The sequence below is a fragment of the Myotis nattereri genome, assembly GCF_964212035.1.
Source record: "Myotis nattereri genome assembly, chromosome: 4".
Taxonomy (NCBI): domain Eukaryota; kingdom Metazoa; phylum Chordata; class Mammalia; order Chiroptera; family Vespertilionidae; genus Myotis; species Myotis nattereri.
This window is the reverse complement of record NC_138079.1, coordinates 87,385,147-87,410,539: the sequence shown is the minus strand read 5'-3', so window position 1 is coordinate 87,410,539 and position 25,393 is coordinate 87,385,147. Positions and strand designations below refer to the sequence as shown.

The 25,393-nt window shown below is 38.1% G+C and overlaps 1 protein-coding gene across 1 annotated transcript in view; it reads left to right on the top strand.

Moving 5' to 3' along the window:
* LOC308518213 (S-adenosyl-L-methionine-dependent tRNA 4-demethylwyosine synthase TYW1-like) overlaps positions 1–25,393 on the top strand; it is a 126,764-nt gene that overhangs the window by 59,771 nt on the left and 41,600 nt on the right. Inside the window, exons 11-13 of the mRNA XM_081089820.1 lie at positions 1,364–1,473; positions 12,446–12,623; positions 16,851–16,986. Of these exons, the coding sequence (XP_080945946.1) occupies positions 1,364–1,473; positions 12,446–12,623; positions 16,851–16,986 (424 nt within the window). The remainder of the gene's footprint in view (positions 1–1,363; positions 1,474–12,445; positions 12,624–16,850; positions 16,987–25,393) is intronic.

Here is a 25,393-nt window from a genome sequence, read left to right as displayed (position 1 = left end):
GTATTTTGGATCTTTGATATTTTCCCATTACTCTTGGATACTGTGTTCTTTATTTCACTTAAACTTTTTATTTTTTTAGTCTTTGTGTTTTAGTTGGCTTATTTGTATTGCTCTCTTCAAGTTCTTTTACTCTTTCCTCAGCTGGTTCTAATCTGTTGAAACTGTTGAAGACCTATTTTTTCATAGTTAGCATTTCTGTTTGATTGTGTGTTATAAATCTCATCTCTGCTGAATTTACCCATTTGACCTGCATGTTGCTCACCTCTTTTATTAGAGTTTTTAACATATTAATCATAGTTTTAAAAAATTTCTTGTCAGATAGTGCCAACACTTATATCAAAGGAGCTTGGTTTTGCTCAACCGGCATGGCTCAGTGGTTGAGTGTTGACTTATGAATGAGGAGGTTACAGTTTGATTCTCCGTCAGGGCACATGCCTGGATTGCAGGCTCAGTCCTTAGTGTGGGGTGTGCAGGAGGCAGCTGATCCATGATTCTCTCTCATCATTGCTGTTTCTATCTCTTTCCCCCTCTCCCTTCCTCTCTGAAATCGATTAATGTGTGTGTGTGTGTGTGTATGTGTGTGTGTGTGTGTGTGTATATATATATATATATATATATATATATATATATATATAATAAAGAGTTTGGTTTTGTTGATGCTTTCTATTGGAAGTGTATTGTTTTTCTTGCTTTTTTGTATACCTTATAAGTTTTTGTTTCAAGTGGGACATTTTGTTTAGTGCATTGGAGACTGAGGTAAATGTTTTCTGTAGTTTAAAGTCAGCACGCATTTTCTTTCTGCTACGCCTTTCTTGTTGGAGTTTGAGTTAATTTAGTCAAGATTTGGGCATGAATTAAGTTTTGATGTTTTTGTGAATACCATCAGTGTATCACTGCCTTAAAATTCCTTTAGGATTACCTTGTGTATAGCATGGAAGTTGGTCTGTCTGCCAGAGGCTTTTTTCTCAATATCTGATCCTTCCTAAGCTTTAGGTCTTCCCATTGCGCTGCCTCTCAGGAAGGGTCTATCACTATGATCTTGCAATTATTCTGGCAATATTCTACTGTTATTAAATGTTTGTTAGCCTGGTAGTGGGTGGCTTGGAGAGAGGGGTACACATTTGATATTGTTATGATTAAACCTCAGTCTCAGCCAGGCACTTCTCTAGCTACCACTCTCTGCTAGGTGTCATGACTTAAACTCATTTCTAATTAAATAAGAAAATACAGCTATAAACAGCCAAGTATTTAGGGGGAAATCAACCCTGATTTTATGATTTTATTAACTACTTCATCATAGTAGATGAGTAGCTGAGACCTTAATACAGAGAGTACTTTAGAAATTTTGCCTCTTTTTCCTAAGGCACCACACCAACCCAGTGGGCACTGAATGGCGGTGGAAGATGGACCAGCCTGAAGTGATCTTAAAGGAAGCCATTGAAAACCATCAGAACATGATCAAGCAGTTTAAAGGTATTTATTTTTTCCTATAGGAAGAAATGCTAATAGCCTGAATTAAATTGGCAGAGGAATTGCCTCTTTGGCAGGATTTTGTCCCCTTTGGCAAATTTTCATATGATAAGTGCAAATTTTGTAGAAATATTATATGCATTGGCCCTTTTTAGTTTTTACTGATGAGTTTTATGTCCCATGTGATGGAAGAACTAAAAAACTTAATTTTAAGCTTAGCAATTTATAATATGGTGCCTCAGCCTGTACGTTTTGCCTGGGAATGTATCATCGTCTTCTCTCAAAACTTTTGCTTTGTTTTGTTTTGTTGAGCACAAAGCAACCTATGAATGAACTGAAAATTTTAGCTCATGAAAATATTCTTAAGTAATGTCAGTTAGATGGTATTGGAAAAGCATTTTTTATTAAATGTCTTATAAAAAAGGAGACATAAACGTTTCCTCCACAGGACCCATAGTGATATAGTAAAATTCTGCTACTCGGTTTCTAGAATTTCCTGATTTAGTTGTGCCTTATCTTAAAGTTATTTGACTTCAGTGGTGATTACTGGTTCTCAGCTTTAGTGTGCATCAGCATCATCTGGGGTGCTTGTTAGACAGATTCCTGGTCTCCTTCCCCAGAGAACGATTCAGTAAGTCTGTGGTGGGACCAGGAATGCACATTTCTGACAGGTGATGTTGTGGTTGAACTGGGGACCACACTTTGAGACCCACTACTGAACGTAGACATGGTGGATTTATAAAGTGATGGCTTTATATGATGAACTAAAATTTGTTAGACTCTCTTGTAAATCTCTGTGCTTCTGTCTCCACCTACCACTTGTAAGTCCTTATCTCTTATATTCTCTTTTCCTTTCATATGCAACAATAAAAAATGAATTCCAACCAAGGGTATTTTGATGTGGGCACTCTTGTGGTGCTAACATCATATCTATAAACCCCAGTAATTAGTGTTTTTAAGATAAAGGGATTCTTTTTTTTTTTTTTAATATATTTTATTGATTTTTTTACAGAGAGGAAGGGAGAGAGATAGAGAGTTAGAAACATCGATCAGCTGCCTCCTGCACATCTCCTACTGGGGATATGCCCACAACCCAGGTACATGCCCTCGACCGGAATCGAACCTGGGACCCTTCAGTCCGCAGGCCGACGCTCTATCCACTGAGCCAAACCGGTTTCGGCTAAACGGATTCTTTTATGCAAAGAAGTTTGTTCTGTCAGGTCACTGCTTCTTGAGATTATAGTGCTCCTGAAGTGTGTTTTTCCCAATACCACCAAGCAGTTCTCCTGTTCTCAGTAGACCCTGATTAGCTGAGCTGCAATTTAATTCAATTCTGACATGATCTGGAGGTAGCATTGTACCCCACAGGTTAAGGGTTCAGTCCGACAAAACTGCCCCCACTTCAGACGCCAGTTGCAAGTCCAGTTTATTACCTGTGCTTCTGACCGACTGGCTGTAAGTGGGAGGCTTCCAAAACCTCCACCTCAGATTTGGTTAGTTTGTTAGAGAGGCTCACATAAGAACTCAGCATAACATTTACAGTAAGTCCTCATTACAGTAAGTTGTCGATAAGTTCTTAGAAACGGTGCCTTTATGTGAAACAGTGTATAATGAAGCCAGTTTTACCATAGACCAACTGAGAATGCAAGAGTTAAGTTCCAATGGCATATTTCTGGTCACAAAAACATCGCCAAACTTCTTTAAAAAAAAATAAATATTTTTATTGATTTCAGAGAGGAAAGGAGAGGGAGAGAAAGATAGAAACAACAATGATGAGAATCACTGATTGGCTGTCTCCTGCATGCCCCCCACTGGGGATTGAGCCTGCAGTCGGGGCATGTGCCCTGAACAGGAATTGAATTGTGACTTCATGGTTCATAGGTCGACTGTCAACCACTGAGCCTCACTGACTGGGAACCAAAATTCTAAATAAAATCAAAACATTACTATTATTAAACATTGAAATAAATGTGAATTACACATACATTTAGAAAAGATTAGTAAAAACAAGTAAGATAATTATTTTCCAACCTGCTTATTCCCGTTGCAGTTTGAGTCTATAGGCTGTCTGTTGGCAGTATTCCTTCTTGCTTAAGGGAGGTCAGCCTTTGTTCTGTCAAGGTTTTCAACAGATTGGATGAAGTTCATCCACGTTGTGAAGGGCCTCTTGCTTTACTCAGAGCTCACTGACTTAAATGTTAATTTCATCCAAAAGTCACCTTCACAGAAACATCCAGAATAAAGTTTAACCAAATATCTGGGTACCATGGTCCAGCCAATTTGTCTTCTTCTGTTTTTATTGATAGAGAGGAAGGGAGAGGGGGAAAGAGAAAAACATTGATTGGCTGCCTCCTGCACTCCCCCTACTGGGGATCAAGCCCACAACCTGGGCATGTGCCCTGATCAGGAATTGAACCAGTGACCTCTTGGTGCATGGGATGACACTCAATCCACTGAGCCACACATTAGCCTGGCCCCTGCCATTTCTTTCTCAAGTATGAACTTTCACCTAAACTCTAAGGGTTCCCACCAGACTTGCAACCCAGGGGAGCAGCAGGCAGCATCAGCTCGACCCCAGCATTCCCCCAAACCTGTGTCCAAGGCCCTCTTTTCTCTGACTTTAGTGAGTTAATGTCAGCCCAGCCTTGGCTCACTCCTGTCACTGTGACTGTTCTCAGCTGACTGCAGCCCCGTCTTGGCTCACTTCTTTTCTATAACATTTCTAGGGAGCCAAAGCAGCCCCATCTAGGCTGTCACTTGTCGCTTGTTCTATCCTAAGTCCTTGCTGTGTTCCCTGTCTCCACCTTTAATAAACATACTCTCAAAATCACCTCGACTCTTATTGCAAAGTCTTTCCTGCATGAAGTCAGGAACCCACACACTATAGGCCGTCTTAGGCAGAACCGCTCAGGGCCAGGGCCTTTTGTGGTGACACTTAAAGAGCTAATTGAACCCTTAAACAATGGGATGCTGACTGAGGATGTATGTTTTCTGGACATCCGAGAATCTTCCTAAATGGATTGTGTCCCAGGCAGTTTGTGTGGGGAGGAAGCAGCCCTGAGGAATAGACATTTATTTTTCCATTCTGAGATGTCCTTGACATGGAATGACAATCTAAGTTTTGATAGTAATTCTTCTGACAGGAACACTTTTGCAAATGCACTTTAAATGGAAATAAGTAATGAATAATTCATGAGGCAGATTTATTCACATTATAACATGTGTTAGGTGAGCTCAGTGTGCACATGCTCTTTGTTATGTTGACCCCGAGAATGAATGTGCCTGTTAAAAAGGACTCCTGATGTTTCATTTGTCTCAGATTTATAAACAAAGACTACTAGTATAGCCATTGCTAAACAGAGGCTTCTTATGCTCTCTGCACTTATGGAAAAAGCTACACTGAGCTGCCTGCCTCCTGCACCATGTTCCTGGACCTTTTAAATAAGCTCCTTGGCTCAACCAATGAGCTGAAGACCTGCCCTAACCAATTGGGGCTTTGCAACTAAATCTTCATTTCCATCTTTACCAACCAATCAGAGTGGCTCCATTCCAACCAATCAAGAAAATGCTGTTTGGATCAGTCAAACTGTGGATTTAGAGTTACTTGCGTAGAAATGGTCCAATCAGGGACCAGGGTGTGGCAGTCTTCTCTATATAAGCCAGCTTCACCTCTACCTCAACAGAGCACACTTGTTATCATTGAAGACTCTTTCACCAGCCAAAGCTGTGACACTGGAGCTGGTGGTGTAACGGCATAGCCACTTCGACTGCTGTTTCATGCCTGAGCTGTCTCACTACAGAGTTGCTTCACAATTGAGCTGTTTTCATTGAATAAAATCTTCCCCCTCACCCCACTCCAACTTGGGGTCTCCTTTGACAGTGAATTGGTGGTGATGACCTTCAGTTGACTGTTGTCCGACTAACTCGTTAGCAAGCCTTGTCCTATGCAGAAAGGTATATCTCATTAGTAACCTTGTGCTTACGTTAATCAGTAGGCACTTCAAATGGTTTGTCTTCAAGTTCACATGACATAAGAAATGAGAGTTTTCAAAAATACATTGTCTTGCCCTGGCTGGTTGGCTCAGTTGGCTGGAGCATCGTCCTGTACTCCAAAAGGTTGTGGGTTTGAGTCCCTGTCAGGAGACATACCCAGGTTGTGGGTTCGATCCCTGGTCGGGGCACATACTGGAGGCACCGATCAGTGTTTCTCTCTCTCTCTCCCTCTCTATTAAAAAATATGGTCTTGTAGGGGAATGACAGATATAGGATTGTTGGATTGTTGAGAGAAAGAATAGAGAGTATGTCTATGGACAAATGAATCCTGAATAGCAGTTAGAATGCCTAAGGGGGAAATTTTATAACTTCATTCAGTCTTTATCAATGGTTATAGTCTGAAATTTTCTTATTTATGAACTTGAATTCCTCCTTCAGTCAGTGAAATCTCTATGTTCTATCTTTCTTTCATATCTAGGAGACAGGGAATAAATAAAACAAGTCACCCTCATTTGTGGATATTCAGCTTCAGACAGAGGATGATGAGGCTAATGCAAGTCACTCTACCTCTTCTGAACCCAGTATCCCTTTGGGTGCAGCTCTGACATGCATCCTACTTTTCAACTCTAAAGGTTCAGAAATGTAAGTCCTGATCTCTTTTCAGCTCCTGGTGGAGAGTCTGTTTTCTGTCTTCTCCAAATCTGAACTCAACAGAGATTGACCTGGAGAAGTGCCACATGTGACACAGAGTTACTCACTTACAGATACCCTGCAGGAAACTAGGTCCCCTTTGTCTTCTTCCACACCCATGTTAGAGTTTCCTTATTAGAGTCCCGACACTATACCCTGTGTCCCCCTGTGGCTTAAAAAGCTAAAACAAACAAAAAACAACAAAAAAAGGAAAGGTGTTTCTGGTTTCCTTGGTTGAAACTTGGGATACATTTTCCTATAGAAAAGATATTTGAGCCCTAACTGGTTTGGCTCAGTGGATAGAGCGTCAGCCTGTGGACTGTAAGGTCCCAGGTTCGATTCCGATCAAGGGCATGTACCTTGGTTGCGGGCACATCCCCAGTAGGGGGTGTACAAGAGGCAGCTGATTGATGTTTTAACTCTCTATCCCTCTTCCTTCCTCTCTGTAAAAAATCAATAAAATATATTTTTTAAAAAAGAAAAGATATTTGAATTTGATTAGGTGATATTGAAATAGATTTATTAGTACTGTAGTTCAGGTCTATAACAAATTAATTTGATATTTGGGGATTTGAACAATTAATCTTTATTTTAATAATGAATTTCATGTTGAAACAGAAAAGCTTAGAACAGGATTTCTATAAATTGGAAATTACAGGTAATTCTCAAAGGTTTGAAGCGATTTCCTTCTTAGTTTGTTATATTTTGGGTTTTCTTCACGTTAGTCTCTCTTTAGAAATCCACTCCTAACTCATTAACATTTTCCCCTACTCTGGCTTGGAGTCCTTTTAGGGTGCTTTCCCACCCCCAGGATGAACGCCTGCTCTCTCCCCTGGGTCTGGTCCAGTCATTTTATGATTTTATTTTTCTGCAGGATGATTCTTGTTGTGGGTATTGTTGCCTCTCAGTTTCCAGCTTTAGCTGAGTGGCCAGCCTTGAACGGACTTTGAAGATATTTTGATGTTTTAAATGCTTCCTTTTGTGCTTCTGTTCTCATTTCCGATGGCAATCAGTCTTCTCAGTTATTTCATGGGATCATTAAACCATCTTTCTTTTCATAACCTTTATTAGCTTTCCCTTTATACACATGCAGAATTAACTTTATAGTGATTACAAATGGGTCAGATTTTAGTGCAACTCAGCATCTTTTTATAATGCTGCCTGCCCCATCCACCCTCACTGCCAAATATTAGAGAATGGGGCTGGGTTTCTTTCTTTTTTAAAAAATTTAATTCTCAACAGATGATATTTTTCCATCGATTTTTAGGGAGAGTGGAAGAGAAAGGGAAAGACAGAGAGGAACATTGATGTGAGAGAAACACATTGATTGGTTGCCTCCTGCAGGAGGGCACTGAGGTACATGCCCTTGACTGGAATTGAACCCGGGCCCCTTTGGTCTGAAGGCCAACACTCTTATCTACTGAGCCAAACAGGCTGGGGCTGGGTTTCTTTAGCTCAGTTTCCCATCACTTCAACAGACATCGCATGAATGAATCGTTATTAGAATGGCCTCAATGCTGAAGGTGAAAGATGAAAAGACATCATTTGTTGCTAGATGTTTTTATCTATAGTTTAAGCTAGAAGTGAAGTAAGGCAAAAAATAAAAGATCCCCAGAAGTTTTCACAAAGGAGGTATGCTGAAGTACACATCCAAAAGAAATGTGGAGGTGGGGAAGAGAACACTACTTGCTAATTGTTTTCTGAAGCTTATTTATGGAACACCTCACAGTGGCAGTTGCTATGGCAAACATACATTATAGTATATGACGTTCAGCAGGAGGGTTTCTTAGGAAGATCTGTGGTCAGGAACTGTATTGTTATAAAAAGAAAGTAGGGAATATTTTATTTTAAATTGGTCCAATCTTTAAAAATAGGATAGCCCTGACCGGTTTGGTTCAGTGGATAGAGCATCGGCCTGAGGACTAAAGGGTCCCAGATTTGATTCCAGTCAAGGGCATGTACCTTGGTTGCGGGTACATCCCCAGTAGGGGGTGTGCAGGAGGCAGCTGATCGATGTTTCTCTCTCATTGATGTTTCTAACTCTCTGTCTCTCTCCCTTCCTCTCTGTAAAAAATCAATAAAATATAAAAAAATAAAAACAGGAATATTCATATATGTCAATGATAACTCAATAAAAAAGATATAAGAAAGTATTCAGAATAAAGATTTATTATTAACTGCCCCCCCCCAATAAGAAATAGACATACTCTATGCTTAACAGTATATCATGTTTATTTCTGTGTTATGCAGCTTATTGCTATAACATTAGAATGAAATGTCTGGAATCTGAGGTTACTACTCTGGAGTTTTTCAGTGAAATGAGAATGAGGTATGCTTCATAGTTGATCTGATGACTAGTGATTGTCCAGGATCAAGTGGCTGTTCAGGATAAGAGAAAGGTCAGAAAACATACTTCAGAAAAAACAACAAAAGTAAGTCAGAATAACAAAGCAGAGTTTAGTTGTGAAAGGGATATGGTATAGGGAAGCAAGAGAACAGATTGTGCTAGAGAGAGACACAGACAGACAGAGACAGACAGTGGGGAATAGATTCCTAATGAAATGTAATGTGTGCTGTTCCCTGGACTGTCTTCCTGCTCCAGGACTTCTTTCCATTAGAAATTTAGAGGATGTCGTCTTTTCTGACACATTTCTTTGAGGACAGTGAAGGAAGGCATGAAGTTGAGTCCCCAAGGACCTTGTTTTTGAGAGGAACACTGTAAGAGCCTCTGGCATTTAGCACAGAATTGTGCTTTTTGAATGAGAGAACCAAGGCTTTGTTCTCAAGGCTTATTTTTGAAAACATTAGCCTCCCCTCACACTGTGCGTGATAAAACCTTTTCAGTAAAAAGAAAAAGGGAAATTATTAAATCACAGAATTATTACTTTAAAAAGTTTGCCCACAAGGTTTTTTAAAAATGAAATTATCTTTGTTTTTGTTTAATCCACTTAACGTGAATATTTCATCAATTGGTTCTTTTAAAATTATTAGGGTGATAGTGGTTAGTAACATTATATAAGTTTCAAGTGTACGATTCTATAATACATCATCTGTATATTATTGTGTGCTCACTACCCAACATCTAGTCTCCTTTCATCACCATGTTTGACCCCCTTTACCTTCTTCAATCTCCCACCACTCCACTTCCCTTCTGGTAACCACCATATTGTTGTCTGTGTCAGTGAATTTGTTTGTTCTTCTGTTGCTTTCTGGTTTATATCCTACATATGAGCGAAATCATATGGTTCTTGCCCTTTTTCATCTGACTTATTTCCCTTAGCATGATAACTGTCGAGATCTACCCACATTGTCCCAAATGTCAGCATTTCATCCTTTCTTAAAGCTGAGTCATATTCCATTGTATGCGTCTTTATCCAGTCATCCATCAAAGGATACTTATGATTTTTCCATGTCTTAGATACCGTGAATAATACTGCAATGAACATAGGGGTACATGTATCTGAATGAATACATGTTTTCAAAATTTCCAGTTATATACCCAGAAGAACAGATTGCTGGGTAATATTGGTAGTTAGATCTATTCTTAATTTTTTGAGGAACCTTCATACTCTTTTCTATAGTGGCTGTAGCATTTTACACTCTCACCAGCAGTGTATGAGGGTTCCTTTTCTCCACATCCTCTCTAATACTTATTTCTTGTCTTATTGATAACAACCATTCTAACAGGTGTAAATTAATATCTCATTGTGGTTTTGATTTACATTTTCTTTATAGCTAGTGAAGTTGACCATGTTTTCATATATTTGTTGGGCATTTAAGAAAAGTGTCTGTTTTAGGTCCTCTGCCCACTTTTAAAATTGGATTGTTTGTTTTTTTGTTATTGAGTTGTATGAATTCTCTAGCCCCTAATAGGAAGTATTATTTGCAAATATTTTCTCCCATTTAGTTGGTTGCCTTTTTGTTTTGATGGTTTCTTTTGTTTTGTTGATGGTTTCTTTCTTTTGCAGAAGCTTTTAGGTTTGATATAGTTCCATTTATTTATTTTTACTTTTACTTTCCTGCCTTTGGTGTCAAATTTCTATATCCTCTCTGAGACCAAGGTCCATAAGTTTAGTACCTTTATTTTCTTCTATGTATTTTTTGTTTTAGGTCTTTGATCCATTTTGAATTAATTTTTGTGTATGATGTCAAATAGAAGTCTAGTTTCATTTTTTTTGAATGTGGCTTTCCAATTTTCCCACCATTTATTGAAGAGGCTTTCTTTTTTCCATTGTATGTTTTTGGCTTTTTTATAAAAAATTAGTTGCCCATAAATATGGGCATATTTCTGGGCTCTAGGTTCTGTCTCATTGGTCTGTTTTTCTACCAATATGATACTATTTTGATTATTGCAACTTTGTAGTATAATTTGAAGTCTGGGAGTCTGATGCCTCCAGCTTTGTTGCCCCCTCCTCACCGCCCCCCACCCCCCCAAGATTGCTTTGGCTATACAGTCAGTGTTTTTTGTGGTTCCATACAAATTTTATGATTTTATTGTATATCTTTTAAAAATACCATTGGGATTTTTATGAGGAATGCTTAAATATGTAGATTGTGTTTGGTAATACGGCCATTTAAACAATGTTAATTCTTCCAATCCAAGAACATGGAATATCTTCCCATTTCTTTGTGTCTTCTTCGATTTTTTCCCCCCAACAATGTTTTGTAGTTTTTCAGTGTACAGGTCCTTTACTCTCTTTGTTTAGTTTATTCCTAGGCATTTTTATCGTTTTTGTTAAAAGTGTAAATGGGATTGTTGTCTTTGTTTCCCTTTCTCGTATTGGTTGTTAGTATACAGGAACACAATGGATTTTGTATATTGGTTTTGCATCCTGCAACTTTACTGTATTTGTTTATTGTTTCTAGTAGTCTTTTGGTGGAGTCCTTAGGGTTTTCTATATGAAGAAACATGTCATCTTGTAAAAGGTGACAATTTTACTTCTTCATTCCCAATTTGGATACCTTTTTATTTCTTTCTCGTGCCTGATTGATCTGGCTAGGGCTTGCAGTGTTGTGTTGAATAACAGTGAGGAGAGTGAGCACTTTGTCTTTTTCCTGATCTCAAAGGACAAGCTTTCAGTTTTTTGCCGTTGAGTGTACTAAGTGAGGGTTTATCATATATGGCTTTTATTATATTGAGGTACTTTCCTTTTATACCCATGTTATTGAGTGTTTTCATCATAAATAGATGTCATCTGTCAAATGATTTTTCTGCATTTTTATATGATCATATGATTTTGTTATCTTTTATTTTGTTAATGTGTATCACATGCATCAATTTGCATACGTTGAACCATCCTTGTGCCCCTGGTTGAACCACAATTAATTGTGATTTATTATCTTTTTAATGTATTGCTGTATTTGATATGACATATTCATCAGAGATATTGGTCTGCAATTTTCTTTTATTGAGTTGTCCTGCCAGGTTTTGGTATGAGGGTAATGTTGGCCTCATAAAATGAGTTAGAAGTATTTCCTCTCTTTAATTATTTGGAAGAGTTTGAGAAGGATAGGTATTAAATCTTCTTTGACTGTTTGGTAGAATTCACTAGTGAAGCCACATGGTCTTGGACCATTAAGGGATGCCTTAATGACTGTTTCAATTTCTTTACTGTCAATTCGTCGGTTTAGATTTTCCAGTTCTTCATGGTTCAGTCTAGGAAGGTTATATATTTCTAAGAACTTGTCCATTTCTTCTAGGTTATCAAATTTGGTGGCATATAGCCTTCCATAGTATTCTTGTATAGTCCTTTTTATTTCTGTGGTGTCTGTTGTAACTTCTCGTTTTTATTTCTGATTTTGTTTATTTAAGTCTTTTCTCTGTTTTTCCTTAGTCTAGCTAGAGTTTTTCAATTTTATTATTTGCAAAGAAACAGCTTGAGAAATGAAGGGGGAAGTGAATGGTCTAGATAAGGCTTTTCCTTATGTAGATATATTGAGTTCATTTATTTATACAAACATGAAAGAATACAGAGCTAAGCAAATTAAGGAATGTAATATGTTCTGTGTTTCTCAAATAATTAGCTAATAAAGTTAGTTTTGCCTGCTTGTATTGACATAGTTTAATTAGTACTAAAACTATTGGTGACTGATTTTCTGTTTCAATAATTCTAGATTTTTTTTCCCCTTGGGCCCTCATTTTTTATTATCTGGCTGGTATAAAAAAATAAATTCACCTTCTAAAATCAAGGAACCATTAGGAAAAATGTAAACATTTTAATAAAGAAAAATAAAAGTAGTTTTCCTCTATCTGTGCCTTATTGAGCATGATCATTTTCACTGTGTTTTCCAGGTGTACCAGGTGTCAAAGAAGAACGTTTTAAAGAAGGAATGACAGTAAAGCACTGTGCACTGTCCCTTGTGGGAGAACCCATCATGTACCCAGAAATCAACAGGTTTTTGAAGCTACTCCATGAGTGTAAAATCTCCAGTTTCCTGGTCACAAATGCACAATTCCCTGTGGAAATCAGGTGAGTGACCCAGCTCATTACGATATGCTGCTTGAACCAACAGATGCTTAGGTTGTTTCCTTGTCTTGGCTGTTGTGAATAATGCTGTCTTGAAGTTTGGGGTGCATATATCTCTTGAAGATACTGATTTCATTTCCTTCGGATATATACCCAAAAGTGGGATTGCTGGATCATATGGTAGTTCTATTTTTAATTTTTTGAAGATCTTATATATTTTGGATATTGATTTGCAAATATTTTTTCCCATTCTGTAGGTTTCCTTTTAATTTTGTTGACTATGTCTTTTGCTGTGCAGAAGCTTTTTAGTTTGATATGGTTCCACTTTATTTTTGCTTTGGTTGCTTGCACTTTTGGTGTCATATCCAAAACATTGTTGCCAAGACCAAAATGTCAAGCTTTTACCCTGTGTTTTCTTCTAGGACTTTTACAGTTTTAGGTATTATATTTAAGTTTTTCACTCATTGTGGCTTAATTTTTCTGAGTGGTGTAATATAGGGGTTCAATATAATTTTTCTTCCCATGTGAATATTCAGTTGTCCCAGCATCATTTATGGAAGAGACTGTCCTTTCCACATTGAGAATTCTTGGCTCCCTTGTCAAATATGAGTTGACCATATATGGTGGGTTTATTTTTTGGACTCTCGATTCCTTCCATAAACATATGTGGGTGTTTGTTTGTTTTTGTTTTTAATGCCAGTATCCTATTGTTTTGAATACTATAACTTTGTAGTATAGTTTGAAATCAGGAAGTATAATGCCTCCAGCTTTGTTCTTTCTCAGGATTACTTTGGCTATTCAACATTTTTTATAGTTCTATATGAATTTTAAGATTGTTCTTTCTATTTCTGTAAAAAGTTGCCATTGGAATTTTGATAGGGATTTTATTGAATCTATAGATGGCTTTGGGTATTATGGACGTTTTAACGATATTAATTTTTCTGATCTGTGAACATGGAATATCTTCCCATCTATTTGTGTCTTCAATTTCTTTCATCAATGTTGAGACGTTCTTGAAACTAAAATACTGACATACTTTTTAAGGCCCCATTTCTGGAGGCTGATTCAGTCTTGGGAGAGGCCCGAGAACTTGCATTTCGTGTGCTTCCTTTTTTAAAAAAAATAAAATTATTTATTTATTTATCCTCACCTGAGGATATTTTTCCCATTGCTTTTCAGAGAGACTGGAAGGGGGGGGGGGGGGGGAGAGAGAGAGAGAGAGAGAGAGAGAGAGAGAGAGAGAGAGAGAGAGAGAAAGAAAAAGAAAGAAAGAAAGAAACATCCATGTGAGAGAGACACATCGACTGGTTGCTTCCTGCACATGCCCTGACAGGAGGCAGGAGTGAATCCGCATCCCAGGTAATTTCCCTTGACTGGGAATTGAACCCAAGACCCTTTGGTGTGCAGGCCAACACTCTCATCATTGAGCCACACTGGCCAGGGCTCCATGTGCTGCTGATCCAGCTGGCCCTGAGCACACTTAGAGATATACTGCTGTGAGGCTTGAAATACTACTTTTGGGTTTCTGTGATGAGAGGCTTGAGCTGCACTGCCTATGATCTGGCCATTTTGATGGAGGCATTGTGGCACAGGGCTAGGAACACAGGCTCTGGAGTACTTCTAGGCTTGGATCTTGTTGTTGAAATTATTAAATACAAGATTATCCACATATTTTTTGTGGATCCTTGAACAAGCTCCTTAATCTCTTTGAACCTTAGTTTTATCATCTCTAAAATGGGCATAAGTAGCAACTACCTTGTTTATTATGAGGATTCAATGAACTGAACAAGAAAGGTCAAACATAGCACAGTGCACTCAGTACATGATGAGTGCTCAGTAAATCTTCTCCTTCTCTTTTCCTCCCAAATTATTTGGCCTGATGTGACAGCTCCCGATTGTCTTAGGGATTCTGGTATTGAAAGTTTAGGCCATTTTGGGAATTTTTTTTTTTTTTTTTGTCCAATAGGGTCAACAAACTTATTATTTAATCCACTTGACTTCTTACAAACATAAATTCCTCTCCCTTTTTTCCTTTCTGTAGAAATTAATAGGCCTACATCTCTATAGGAAAAAAAAGGAAGAGGGATTTTTATGTTCAGTTACAATGCATTTCATATATGATCATTCTCAACTCGGACTTAAAATTAGCAGGATGAAGAGTCATCACAATAATCATATCACAGTTCATTGGGCATTATCACTGGGTATTGGACTTAGGATTGTATTGATATAGTCCTTTTTATTGTTCTCAGCAGTGATGTGAGATTCTCAGGCACAGCAATTATTTTGATGATTTTAAGGATAAAACATGTTTTGCTTTTGGGGAATTAAAATGATGCTGTCTCTGTATAGAATGGACAAATGACCATGTTGGGAGCCCAATTCCTTTCCTGGGGAATAGAGGCCCATACCAGGCAAACATTAGATCCCTGAGTTCAGAAAAATTTTCCAACGTACTTTTACTGCCTTTGAATGAGTTATAATTCCCAGGGACGTTCCCTCTTCTCCATTCTTTCTCTGCTCCCTGGTAAGAAATCTGTAGACTTCCTTCATTATAGCACCTCAAACATTTAGTATTGACAAAGTCCCTTATTCGTACTGTCAGTGTCCAAGGCTTCCTTTTTTTGCAAATGATGGAGGTTTGTAAAATAACCATGGCCTTTGGAATTTACTGTCCATAATCTTAAGTAGTTATGGAGGCATAGTGAAGAGGTCAGGCCAGTTCCTACTTTGCATCAGACAGCTTTATAACAACGTCTCGTAAGTATCAGATAATGATAACCCAATAGTATCCACTAAAATAGTCTTCTTTATTTTTATTTTTTGTGGAACATAAAGTACTGTTAAGGTAGCATGGCTTATTTGTTGTTAAAGAGGTGCCAGCAAAATAGTGATGAGACAGGATGCTGCCATTACATATGCTATTGTTTCGCATTTTTAGTAATTGATATCTTTGCACAGTAGTGACACATTCCTGAACTTTTAAGGATTCCCTTTGTATCTCAATGCTGAAGAGGGATTAAAGCAATGAGAGTCTGCCACTATTTTAATCACTTCTTTCCTAACTTTGCTGAGAGCTTCTCCACCTTTAATGAGACCTTTCTGATTTTTCCATATAGCAGTAAGCCAGATCATTGCAATCATTTGTTTGGCCTACATGCCCTTAAAAGTTCTGTTAGCTGAAGTCAACTAAAAGGTAGCTTTCAGTGTCTGCCTATATGGCTGGATAAAAAGAAAAATATAGTTCCTGTCCTTCAAGGTCTTATACTCAAAGATTGATAAGGCTGGTACTGATAGACATAAAAAGCACATAAACCATTTTGATGGTGAATTTTATGGCATGTGAATTATATTTCAGTTTTTAAAAATGCATAGATTTTGAAACAAAAATGCATAAGTAACATTCTAGTGGTAAATACAAATTGTAGAATAGTAATAGAAAATTAATAGTGGAAGGATTTGTTCATAGGATTATTAAGGGGGGGAATTTCCTTCTTTCTAGGTCTAAATTTATTGAAGAGAATGAATTATGAGGCCCATTTGAAGAGAGAACAGAAAGACTTTGGAAAAAGTACAATCTGGGCTTAAAACAAAACTGGCAAGAAATCTAGTAGATAAGAATGACATTATGAAATGAATGAGTCCTTTGTAAGTGCTTGGTTGCTGTTCTAGCTCTGCCTTGCTTAAATCTCCCAGAGTAGTCAGTGCCCATGCCAGCTTGGCTTTGAACCCAATTCTGCCCTTAGGCATAGGTGAGGCATTGTGTGGTTTCTCTGCCCTTTAAAGAAGGCCTGGGCTTTTGGGATTGTTTCTTGTTTCTTAGGAAATTTCCATGAGTGAATTGATGATGGAAGGTGGTCCATCAGCACAGACCCCACATGGTTGTGAGATTTCAACTGTGTAAGCTTTGACTAAGCCAGATCTTGTTTTGTGTACTTTCTGCGAATACCTAGTGTTTGAAGAGGGACCGGTTTTAAGTAATTGAATGTTTTCAGTTTATTAGGGATGGTGACCAGTCATTTAAAAAAAATAACCAACATCCCATTCTGTCACATGACTAAAGTCCTTGTTTCAGTCTTCTGGGAGAAGTAGAAGCCTCTAGACACAGGGAAATGTTTAATAGCCACATCTATTACAGATTGTAATTTTACATCATGAAAAGCCTAAAATAGGCATAACACTATTTTTTTTTATTGTTGTGTTTATTGTTTTTAATTTTAAACTACCAAGGAATCTCAAACCGGTTACCCAGCTGTATGTCAGCGTGGATGCCAGCACCAAAGACAGCCTGAAAAAAATTGACCGCCCACTCTTCAAGGACTTCTGGCAAAGATTCCTGGACAGTTTGAAAGCCTTGGCAGCAAAGGTAAAAATTATGACATCTTTAAAAGAAAATAAAATGAAGTAGGTTTTTTTTCTTTTTTGTTTTAAAAAAAGACTAAATAAAATCTTCAACTTTTATTGTTTAACAAATATTTGAGTTCTTAAGTTTGTAATATATATGTCCTTCATGTATTGGGGGAGAGAATAGCAGTTCATAGCAACCCTAGAAGAGGTGTCAGCATATAGTATATGTTTGGTTTTTTAAAAATATATTTTTATTGATTTCAGAGAGGAAGGGAGAGAGAGAGAGAGATAGATACATCAGTGATGAGAGAGAATCATTGACTGGCTGCCTCCTGCATGCCCCGCAATGGGGATCGAACAGGCAACCCGGGCATGTGCCCTTGGCCAGAATCAAACTCGGACCTTTCAGTCCGCAGGCCGACAGTCTATCAACTGAGCCAAACTGGCTAGGGTAGCATAGAGTATATGTTTAAATATGAAGTTAATTTTCCTGAATTTGTAGAACCAAGTTTCCTATCTGATCAGGATCTCAACCTCAGAATATCCGAATGTGATGTCTTTTCCTTCAGACATTTGGCCCTTCTTACGTGTTGTGTTCTCCTATGGCAGTGATGGTGAACCTATGACACGCGTGTCAGAGATGACACGCGAACTCATTTTTTTGGTTGATTTTTCTTTGTTAAATGGCATTTACATAAAATAAATATCAAAAATATAAGTCTTTGTTTTACTATGGTTGCAAATATCAAAAAATTTCTATATGTGACACGGCACCAGAGTTAAGTTAGGGTTTTTCAAAATGCTGACACGCCAAGCTCAAAAGGTTCGCCATCACTTACTTTCCTATTGGTGTACTTACTTTCCTATTTGTTTAGACCTTAAGTAAACTTCTGGTTCTTCTTTTCCATTAACCTCACATCTCAGTAGTTGGTATTTTCTGTTAGTTCTGCCTCTTTGGTTCAATCCTGCAGTTTGTCATACTGTACTAAAATCTGACTGAAAGTAAGAATTACTGTCGAGGCTTAAAAAAATTAAAATTTTCTGTTTCTACTAGGATTTGATAATCTACATTTCAAACAGCTCAGGCGACTCAGTATGCAGCCAGTTATGGGAGTCACTGACCCAGAAAGCCTTCCTTTCTCTCCTCTGCCAAGCATGCATTTCCAGAGGCGTTGTCCATGACATTCCCCAGGAGTGCTGCACTTCCCTGCTTATGTTGTCATCCCTGAGAATGTGCCCAGCAGTCTTTCAGAGCCTAGAATGTTCTTTCTTTCCAATACTTTGATTTGTAGAAATTTTTGCAACCTTCACGTCTCAGCTTCATTACTACCTCTACCATGTGAAGCCTTTTCCAGTTGCAATTAACTGCCCCTTTCTCTCTTCCTGAGTTTTATATCTATAAAAACACTTCATTTCTTCTGTTTTATTCTGTCTTCTTTCCCCAACTAGATTAGTTACTCATGTCTGAGTCCCACATGATGTCTAGCACAGCGTATTTTATGGTATTTAAGAAATGTTTTTTAAATGAGCGAATTTGTGGAAACTCACCAGAGCTGATTAAATTTTTTTTCCAATTTTATGCTGGAGAATTTAAGTCAATGCTTTTTTTGGGCAATTAATAGTGACATTATTTAAGAAATGCAAAATTGGCATTGCTTTGGTTTCTAATCTGTCTTAGGTTATTTATAAAGCTAGTAGTTCTGGTGCTTCTTGGGTTCCTAAAATTTCTGTCTTTGGACTTCACCTTCATCCATATTATCTTCACTTGTTGCTGAGACATCAAGTAGGAGATACATAGCATAAAAGTCAGAATGGATTTAGGTGGGAGTAAACAGTAGGAACTGGCAATGTCAGACACATCTAAGACTGTTATTTAACTGTATTCTGAGTCAGTGTTGAAGGTGAGGAGGAGGCATTAGTAGGTAAAATGCCTTAATAGCTTGTTTTTTCTCCTTTGGCCATATTTCCCACAAAGTGAATTCTTTTCCTGAAGTTATAAGCCTTTATATGTCAACTCAATTGCTCTGGGTTGACTCACTGATAGTAAGCAATAATTTGAAATTTTACAGTATTTTCTAACCTATGAGCTTCTTATATATTATTGTGTCTATGTAATTTAGGCTATTTAAACTGCCTGCAGATTAGGGCATTTTGTAACAATTAAGAGTTTATATTTCTCATACTTGTATTGTTTTTGTTGTCATTTAAGAAAGATTTATGGCAGGAAGTTGCTCTTTAAATGAAAAGTTGTCTTGAAATTAGTTTAAGTGATGTTACTGCCTTTTATAAAAATATATATTTTTTATTGATTTCAGAGAGGAAGGGAGAGAGAGAGAGAGAGAGAGAGAGAGAGAGAGAGAGAGAGAGAGAGAAACATCAATAATAAGAGAGAATCATTGATTGGCTGCCTCCTACATGTCTCCTACTGGGGATTAAACCTGCAACCCGAGCATGTGCCCTGACTGGGAATCAACCGTGACCTCCTGGTTCATAGGTCAATGCTCAGCCACTAAGCTACATCTGCTGGGCTGTTATTGCCTTTAGAATATTTGATATTATTGGTATAGTACAGTGGTCGGCAAACTGCGGCTCGCGGGCCCTTTGAGTGTGGCTCTTCCACAAAATACCACATGCGGGCGCACATGTACAGTGTGATTGAAACTTCATGGCCCATGCACAGAAGTCGGTATTTTGTGGAAGAGCCACACTCAAGGGGCCAAAGAGCCGCATGTGGCTCGCGAGCTGCAGTTTGCTGACCACTGGTATAGTAGTTACTATCACAAAAGATCTGTTTTACTGTTGTTTAACACTTAAAAATAAAACTTGTATGCTGTAACTATATTAGGTAGATCAAACATATTACTAATATAATCTGATATTTCATTTTTTTAAAAAAAGTGCTGTTCCAGATATTTTAATTAGAACATCTATACTGTTTTGTTACATGTGTAGTCGTTTCGTATACCTGAGCAAGGAGAGGCATTTGAAGAGAATTTCTTGAACTTTATAAAGAAAGAATTTTGATTTGTCTCAAATGTATTTATGAGGTAGTGCAACCCAAAGTAGAAGGTAGCATTTTTTGTGTTTTCACTCGTAGAAAATATGATGTTTATTTTTCCAGATCTTTATCCTTTGTCAAAATGTTTCTTTTCAAATATGAGGCCAGAAATCTATTGGTACTTGAGTATGTGGGGCTAAAAAGCAATTCCTTCTAGATAACAGCAAAAAAATGTGTTAGCTTTAATTTCCGTTCACAACAGCTATTTGTCATACAACTCTGTTTTTAAAAAAGAGAAATCCATCTTGTACAAGACAACACTGCCTACCTTTGCCAGTAGACTTTTATCAGCAGTATGACCAGATGTGTTTCTGTTGACCCATTATTAGGCCAAATTGAAGATCTAGTAGGAAATTGAAGTAATTAATCCTTTTTCATGTTTAAGCAATAAAATCAATATTCTTAAAATCTAATTTTTGAAAATAAAAAAGACAAAAATAATTCCCTGTCTTATACATGCTTGGATATCAAAACTGAACATTAGCCCTCTTTCTACAGATGTGAGCATGCTCTGACCTGACATTATTGGAGTAACGTGCCATTGTTGTACATTAATGAGATGGCTCTGTATCTAATATTTCAATAGACCAATGTATCTATGTGGCCCACAATTTTCAGATTAAAAAAACATTTACTATTAAACCTCATTATAAAAATATCTGTATATATAAAAAGCTAATATGCTAAATGTCCGGCCATTCGACCATTCTACCAGTAGCTATGACATGCACTGACCACCAGGGGGCAGACGCTCAAAGCATAGGCATAGGAACATGGAACAGACTGATGAATCTCAGGGGGAAGGGTGGGGGGAAAGCAGGAAGAGATTAACCAAAGATCTTATATGCATACTAGAGGCCCGGTGCATGGATTCATGCACCAGTGGGGTCCCTCAGCCTGGCCTGCGGGGATCGGGCCGAATCCATGCACCAGGCCTCCAACATTCCCCTGGATTGTGAGGGGGTGCAGGCCAGGTCGAGGGACCCCACTAGTGCATGAATTCATGCACCAGGCCTCTAGTTCTGATTATAAAAATATTACATGTTCATTATAGAAACTTTGGGGAAGTAAAGAGAAATGTAAAGGAGCAAGGAAAGAAATTACCTATAATTCAAGGACCTTGAGATGTTTTGAAGTACTATTTTATCCGTTTTTGGAGGTAATGAGGACAGGAGTGCTTTCTTACATATGATTCAGTTTTATATGCTTCTTATTTTTGTTAATGTTGGGACATAAGCATTTTATCATGCTATTAAAATTTCTCCATGACCTTCATGTTAAAGATAGCTCAGTCTTTCATCTTAGTCACTGTGAGATGTGTGTGTGTGTGTGTGTGTGTGTGTGTGTGTGTGTCTGCCCCCCTGGTTCCTAACACAGAGCCACTAAGACCCTTGTAAATTCCTAAGTGATGAGAGTACCAGGAGCAGCTTTTGTTTCAATGAGATAGCTCTGGGTGGGCTCCTAAATGGTTGTTGGATGGGGATCGGTCACCAGAAAGACCAAGCCAAGATTAGAAGCTTGAAATTTTCAGTCTCTTCTTCCTCACTTCTTTAGAGAGAGGAGAGTGGTTGGAAATTTAAGTTAATGATCCATCATGCCTACATGGTGAAGTCTCCATAAAACTCCCAAGGATTCAGGCAGCTTCTGGGCTGCTGAACAAACAGAGGTGCTGGGAAGGGGCATGGAAGCCCCTCAGTCTTTGCCACATATATACCTTGCCCTACACATCTCATCCATCTGGATGTTAATCTGTACCCTTTATCATATTCTTTTATAATAAACTGATAGACAGTAAGTAAACTGTTTACCTGAATTCTGTGAGCCACTCTAGCAAATTAATTGAAGCCAAGGTGGGGATTGTGGGAACCTCCAACTGATCAGCTTCTGCACAGGTGACAACCTGGACTTGTAATTGTCATCTAACGTGCGGTGGGAGCAGTCTTGTGGGCTGAGTCCTTAACCTGCGGGATCTGACACTGTCTCCAGATAGTGCCAGGATTGAGTTAAATGGTAATATACCCAGTGGGTGTCACACAATTGCTTGGTGTGGGAAAAGCCCCCACACAACTAGGTTCAGAAGTGTTGTGAATGTGATAGCAGTACGAGAGTAAAGGAGAAACAAAGGAGAGAAGGCGAGCTTTTTCCTACTCATTAGCTTCACAGAATCATCAGAGACCTAGGTTCCTGTCTTTCTCCTGAGAGTCAACATATGACTTTCATCCTGATGTTTACTTCCTGGTTCAGAACATTTGCTAGAGCTCCAGCCATTATGTTGGCATTACAGCTTTCATTTTGAGCACGCAGTACAAGGATGGATACAAGAAGGGCAATCTTCTTCTTAAGATGATTTTCATAACACTTCCATTTACCTCTTATTGGCCAGAACTGAGACTCTTAGTCACATCCTGCTGAGGAAGGCTAGGAAATGTAATATTTCTGCTGAGTGTACTGTTGTCACTACATAGTTTAGGCATTCTGCTAATGAGGAAGAAGGGGAAAATAAGTACTGGAAGGCAACTAGCAATCTCCCATCAGTGAACCAAGCATTAAATTCAAATGTTAGACAGGTAACAGCAAAATAAACCTATTAGGAAGAAGGAAATAATCAAGATAAAAGAAGAAATCGATTAATTGGTGGTGAGGGAAATTCAGATATTGTACATATAGAAAGTTATTGATGCTCATTACCAAAGTAATCTCAACGGTTTGGTGGAGATGGAAGGCAGATTGCATAATGCTTGTAAGAAGGACGAAGAACAAATGGTATCTTAGAAAGGAGACAAGCCTTTGGGGTTTGTTTGGGGGATGTTTTTTGTTGCTTGATTTGAAGTGTAGGAGGTTTGAACATGAACATGTAGGTAAAAAGGAAGATGTAAGAGATAGTTGATCTTTTTGTATCTTATAGGTATGTTTTATTCCTTATTCCTAATTTCTAGAGTAATGGTTTCATTAGTGCCTCAGAATTCTTTTTCTTTTTTTTTTTTTTGCCTCGGGATTCTTTATACTCATTCAGCACAATGTTTTTAGTAAGATTAAAAAGAATTAGTGATAGTGTGGACACCAACTTGGAACTACAGTCACTTAAAAAGGCCTATTTGAAAGGTAGAGTTATTCCTAGTGACCTATGTACATAGATTTTCATCTGGCAGAGGGTTGGGAGGGACACTCTAAGGGACTCAGGTAGTTTGAACAGACGATTTAAAAATGACCATTACTTCCCATGTCTCTTTAGTGCTGCTTACTTTGAAATTTCAAATAGCATTAAAGCAAAATTTCTATGCTTATCAAAAGTGCTTTGGGGTTAAAAATGATTGAGACCCATTGCCACTAATTAATACCAAGAAAGTCTTCATTCTCCCATCAAGAGACCAATGGGCCTTTTTGCCTGCCACGCCATAGATTTCATCCTCTTCAATTTCTTCCAAATGGAATCATTCAAGGCCATTCATCTCAAGGCTTATCTTTAAAATTTTAGCTTAGGTATTGCCATTTTGGAGATTAGAATTGAACCTTTTTATGAGAATCATTGTGTTTGATTTATGAAGCGAGTTTGGAAGAAAGGGACATTACAAAGAATGGTCAGAAGCTAATTTCTTTTGCTTATTGAACCCAGAAAGAAGGCAGCACTTTCTCAAATTGACATTTGAAGGCCCTTATTAGTGCATTAGGGAAATGAGATTGTGGAAACTATGACTTCTATTTGATTTATGGCAACGTGAAGGTAACTTGTTCCTCTGACATGGTCCATAAGAAGCTAGTATATGTGGCAAACATTCATTTGACACCTTTATAGGAATAAAAAAAGTATGCCATTAGTCCATTCATAGCCTGAGATATTGGATTGAGATACATACTATTTATATTCGGTCATTTGCACTTTTACTTCATCCAGCCCCACAGTGGGTAAAAAAGGTGTTTTACCTTTGACAAGTTGGAAATGTTAAAAATCATGTAAATGGAATTAGAGTAACCCTTGGAGTATATTAGCTTTATTTCCATCAGTATTAGAGTTTTTCTGATGAGATATCTTCTAGATTTGGAGATTGTTAAAATAAAATGCCCCCGCCCCCAAAACAAACAAACAAACAAATAAATAAACACAAACCTCTAGGCCTGTATTAAAAATCTGAGGGGGTGTGGAGGGATATATTGGTTATCTTCCTCCTAATTCGTGAAATCTTAAGATGTTGGGAGGCTCAGTTCAGCAACTGAAGGAAGCCTTCATTTTCTATTACCATAAGGAGCATTTTTATTTTTTCCTATTCCTGGCTCATGGAAAAATTGCCGTATTTTGACTTATGTACTTTGCACATATCTGGTAGGCACTGAAGACACCGGAGAATCCTGCAGTTGTAGGTCTGCTTGTGTACTTAGAGCCCCGTTCAAGTGCATCTTCCCCATTTTCTCCGGGGGAGAGGCCGTGATTATTTTTGGACTCCTGGTTGCCAGTTTCTAGGGGTGGTAGGTGGTAGGGACTAAGGACAGAAGCCTGGAGACCACATTATTTTCCAGAATTTAACTCTTCATAAAAATCTCTGAGAGGAAAGTAGAGAAATACAGCCCACAAAACCATATCCCACTCATCTTTTTAGATGGTCCCAGTTAGTGGCGTTGCATTTTAGAGAGAGAAGCATCCATTGGCTGCCCCCTGTCGAAGCCCGCAACCTGGGCATGTGCCCTGACTATAGAATTGAACTGGCAACCTTTTGATGCACTGGATGATGCCCAACCAAGTGAGCCAAAATGGAGTTGTATTTTGAATACAGTGGTTTCTTTACCATAGGTAAAGGTTAAATTCTAAAAATTCTTGTAGTAGAAAAAGTCAAGTTTGAAGAATTTAGTGCTTAAAGGAAAATTTAGATTGAAGTTGGGAATTTTAGTGAATCAGTGAAATCCCTTCTAAATACTGTGCTCATTAAATATTGTGTTCATTAAATAAAAGGACAAAGGAAGTCATTGAACAGAAAATATTGATAGCATCTTACGTATCTTTAATTAGTAACGAGTACTGTTCAAACTCTCCTCCTGTGGTTTCTTAGGACATTACACTCTTCTCATTTTCTTTCTTGTTCTTTGCCGCCTTCTCCTCCTTTAAGCTTCTTCTTCCATCCTCTCAATGGAAGTGTTTCCCAGGTTTTAGTCCTCAGGTTTCATTCTTGGTCTTACGATTCTGCTTGAGTACATTTTTCTTTCCTCTCCCTCTTCCCTCAGCCCTTCCATTTCCCCTCCTGAATTCTGTTTCCTGTTTTCTAACTGAATGTGTCTCCTAGACACACTCACTGGTTGGTGGTTTTGTTGGCACCTTGGAATCTAAACGAGTGACACTTGTTACCAAGCAAGGGGTCACTGCACAAAGTGTGTAGGAACA